This window comes from Rattus norvegicus, chromosome 1 (assembly GCF_021556685.1).
Source record: "Rattus norvegicus strain SHRSP/BbbUtx chromosome 1, alternate assembly SHRSP_T2T, whole genome shotgun sequence".
Classification (NCBI taxonomy): Eukaryota; Metazoa; Chordata; class Mammalia; order Rodentia; family Muridae; genus Rattus; species Rattus norvegicus.
In genome coordinates, this window is record NC_141534.1 from 146,117,932 (window position 1) to 146,121,161 (window position 3,230).

The window sequence follows — 3,230 nt, forward strand, 5'->3', positions numbered from 1 at the left end:
AAACCTAAACATACAAATACACAGTGTGTTTAGCTTGGCTTGTGTGCATGATTTCAGGACTGGCCACCTGGTGTTAGATAACCAATTAGGGGCTCATACCTGTGGAAGACTATTTCTCTTGAGCTCATAACATATTTTCTGTTTGTGGTTTGTATTGTTTTAAGAAAAGCTCTCACTATTTAGGTCTGGCAGCCTGGCACTCATGTAAACCAGGAAGGCCCTGGAGTCACAGAAATCTGTGTACCTCTGCTCTGCTCTCTCTGCTCTGCTCTCTCTGCTATGCTCTGCTCTGCTCTAGGATTAACAAATAGAAACATTTAATAAATTTCTAAGAGAAAATATTAAATTCATTATTAGAGAAAATACTTCCTACAAAGAAGTGTCAAAGATTAGATGATGGCTTCACTGCTGAAGTCTACCCAGCATTTAAGAATAAGCACACCAGCTTGGATTATTTCAGGTGATAACTCTGGACAGTTCACTGAGGAATGAATTACCTTGAACAGTGATGCTGAGATAACTGTATGCACGAGGAAAAGAATAATAGTGAGGGGGCTGGAGAGATGGCTCAGCACTGACTGCTCTTGCACAGGTCCTGAATCCAATTCCCTGCAACCATATGGTAGCTCACAACCATCTGTAATGGGACCTGATGCCCTCTTCTGGTGTATCTGAAGACAGCTGCAGTGTACTAATAGATAAATCTTTAGAAGAATAATATTGGGCCTCTACCTCATTCTAAAGTCTATGTAAAAACTTTTGAAACCTGTAAGATCAGTAGTTTTGAGGTCCCCCAGGAGTGTGCTACCCAAAGGAATCATTTTAATGCATATGGCTACAGAGTGGCTTCCCCAAGCAGCTCTCTCTCTTTGGATCTGGCATGCTCAGTTAATTGATACCAACATAAGATTTTTATCTCCTATCTCTCCTCTGATTTTAGAAGTGACAAAAGTTCGAAGAAACCTTTTCAACCAGGGAATGCTTTCTCCTTCAAAGAGGGGGTTGAAGAAAGGGCTGCCTCGGAGCCGTTCTGTTTCAACTTTGGAATGTCTACAGCATAAGCAGGACAAGTTGAAGAAAACCAAAAGCAGTACATTCCAGGGTAACTAGGGAAAAGCGTTTATAACAAATCTGTTGGGAGCATTGTCCCCGTTTCTATTCCCAAATTAGTAATTGCGTCTTTCTGGTTTAAAGCACTTCCTGCTTTTCCAAAGGGCCTGTACTCATGTTGTGTAGCTTACTACCATCTTTTACCCCAGCTCCTGGGAGATCTGATGCCTCTAGACACCAGCAGCAGCAGTACTCACATGCACACAGCACTTAAAAATTAACAACCAATCTACTGATAGGTGCTGTGAAACAAAGCCATTGATGTTTGAGAGGGTTGGAACTGATCCAATGTCTGTAGCCATCCCACAGATCTTTAAAATATTTTACGTTGGCTTATGTCTTTTTGAGACAGGGTCTCACTGTAGCCTTGGTCAGCCAGGCCTGGAGCTTGCTTAGCAGACCAGGCCTCAGCTCAGAGATCCTCCTCTGCCTAAGACATTGGTCAGGCAGGCTTGTGTCTTTTAATCAGGCTGATGAACTGCTGCTGTATTCTGTTGAGCCCTGGAGGCTTAGGGTCTAGTTTAGAGTTTAGCATCCTCTCTAGCCGGGTAATAAAGCCTCATATAAGTTTAGACAGCACCCTTTCCCTTGCTGCTGCCGAAGAAGGTTAAGTGAGATTTATAGTCAATACTGTTTTTGCATCTTAGGTTATAAACTGCTGACTAAGAGTGTGGCTGAGACCCCAGTCCATAAGCAAATCTCCAGGAGGCTGCTCCACAGACAAATCAAGGGCAGGTGAGTAACAGTCCTATCCAGATCCCTGCATACTCCCAGGCTACCTTCAGCACCATCTCACAGGCATCTCTGTGCCGTCTCTTGAATTTCATGGCTATTTCTTTTTTTTTTTTTTTCCGGAGCTGGGGACCGAACCGAGGGCCTTGTGCTTGCTAGGCAAGCGCTCTACCACTGAACTAAATCCCCAAACCCTCATGGCTAATTCTTAACCCTGTTGCTTATATTTTATTACAGTCAAACAGTATCCACTATTTCACTCTTTCATTAGGCATAATTAAGACTTACGCACGTTGCCTATATCAATCCATTTCTTTTTATTATTGATCAGTATGTCATTAAATCGGTCTTCTGCATTCTCCTGTTGACAGGAAAGGTGAGCCCTTTTTCCTGACAGGGAAGGCTGGAGACCCAGCTTACCTGATAGAGGTACAGCTGTGGTTTATTTTCTGTAGTCACTAGTTGGACTAGGGTGATTTCTGTTCCCTCCCCTAACCCTTACCCCCCCAAAAAAAGCCTACCTCTCATGGGAGTAAATTTTGTCTTAACCTTTTGGTATCTGCGGTATCAGCGTCTCCAGCACCCAATCTAAGATATAAGCAGCAAAAATAAAACCCAGGGAGCTCACTGACCCTCCTTCAGGTCCCCAGTTGAACTGCCTTTCTTTCCACATCACAATACAAATGGGGGGGAGGAGGGGGACTCAACTACTATATATTGTCACAAGTCCACTTAGACGTGTGCAGATTTTACACACTATGAACGTTACAGGATAATTGTGAGAAGTGAGAGTGACAGTCAGAAGTCCTTGACAGCTGACAGACATCGTAGCTCTTTGGCAGAGGTGTAACCATTGCTGCTAGGACTGTACAATGTTTAGCTGTACTTTTTTTTTAATGCAATAATGGACAAAAATAAACCCTCTTCTATTTTTAAGCTAATTTTGATATTGTCAAAATACTTTCTACAGTAAAAACATTCTAGGGTGGTTAAGAGCATAGTCTATTACAGAGGACCTGAGCTCAGTTTCCACCATCCAGCACCCATGTAATTCACACCAGCCTGTAATTCTAGTTCCAGGGGATCCAATACCTCTGGTCTCTGTGGGCACCTGCACGCGCACGCACACACACACACACACACACACACACACACACACACACACACACACAGATGTGCAAGCACTTTTTTTTTTTTAATTTTAACCATCTCACACTCTATAATTCTATATATTTGAAGCATAGCTTGGTGATGGTGTAGATTCTTAGCTTGTGCAAGATTTGTGGTTCAGTCTCCATCTTTCACACACAAAGTCACAGTAATCATGGATGTGATGAGGGCTTACCAACTGGCATTGGTTAAATATTGTCAAACACAGAGACTTTTAA

At 42.8% G+C, this 3,230-nt stretch overlaps 1 protein-coding gene across 1 annotated transcript in view; it reads left to right on the forward strand.

The window, feature by feature from the left end:
• The window catches only part of Ticrr (TOPBP1-interacting checkpoint and replication regulator), a 41,938-nt gene that overhangs the window by 31,074 nt on the left and 7,634 nt on the right, over positions 1 to 3,230 (forward strand). The window contains 2 exon segments of the mRNA NM_001432258.1: positions 941 to 1,102; positions 1,758 to 1,845. Of these exon segments, the coding sequence (NP_001419187.1) occupies positions 941 to 1,102; positions 1,758 to 1,845 (250 nt within the window).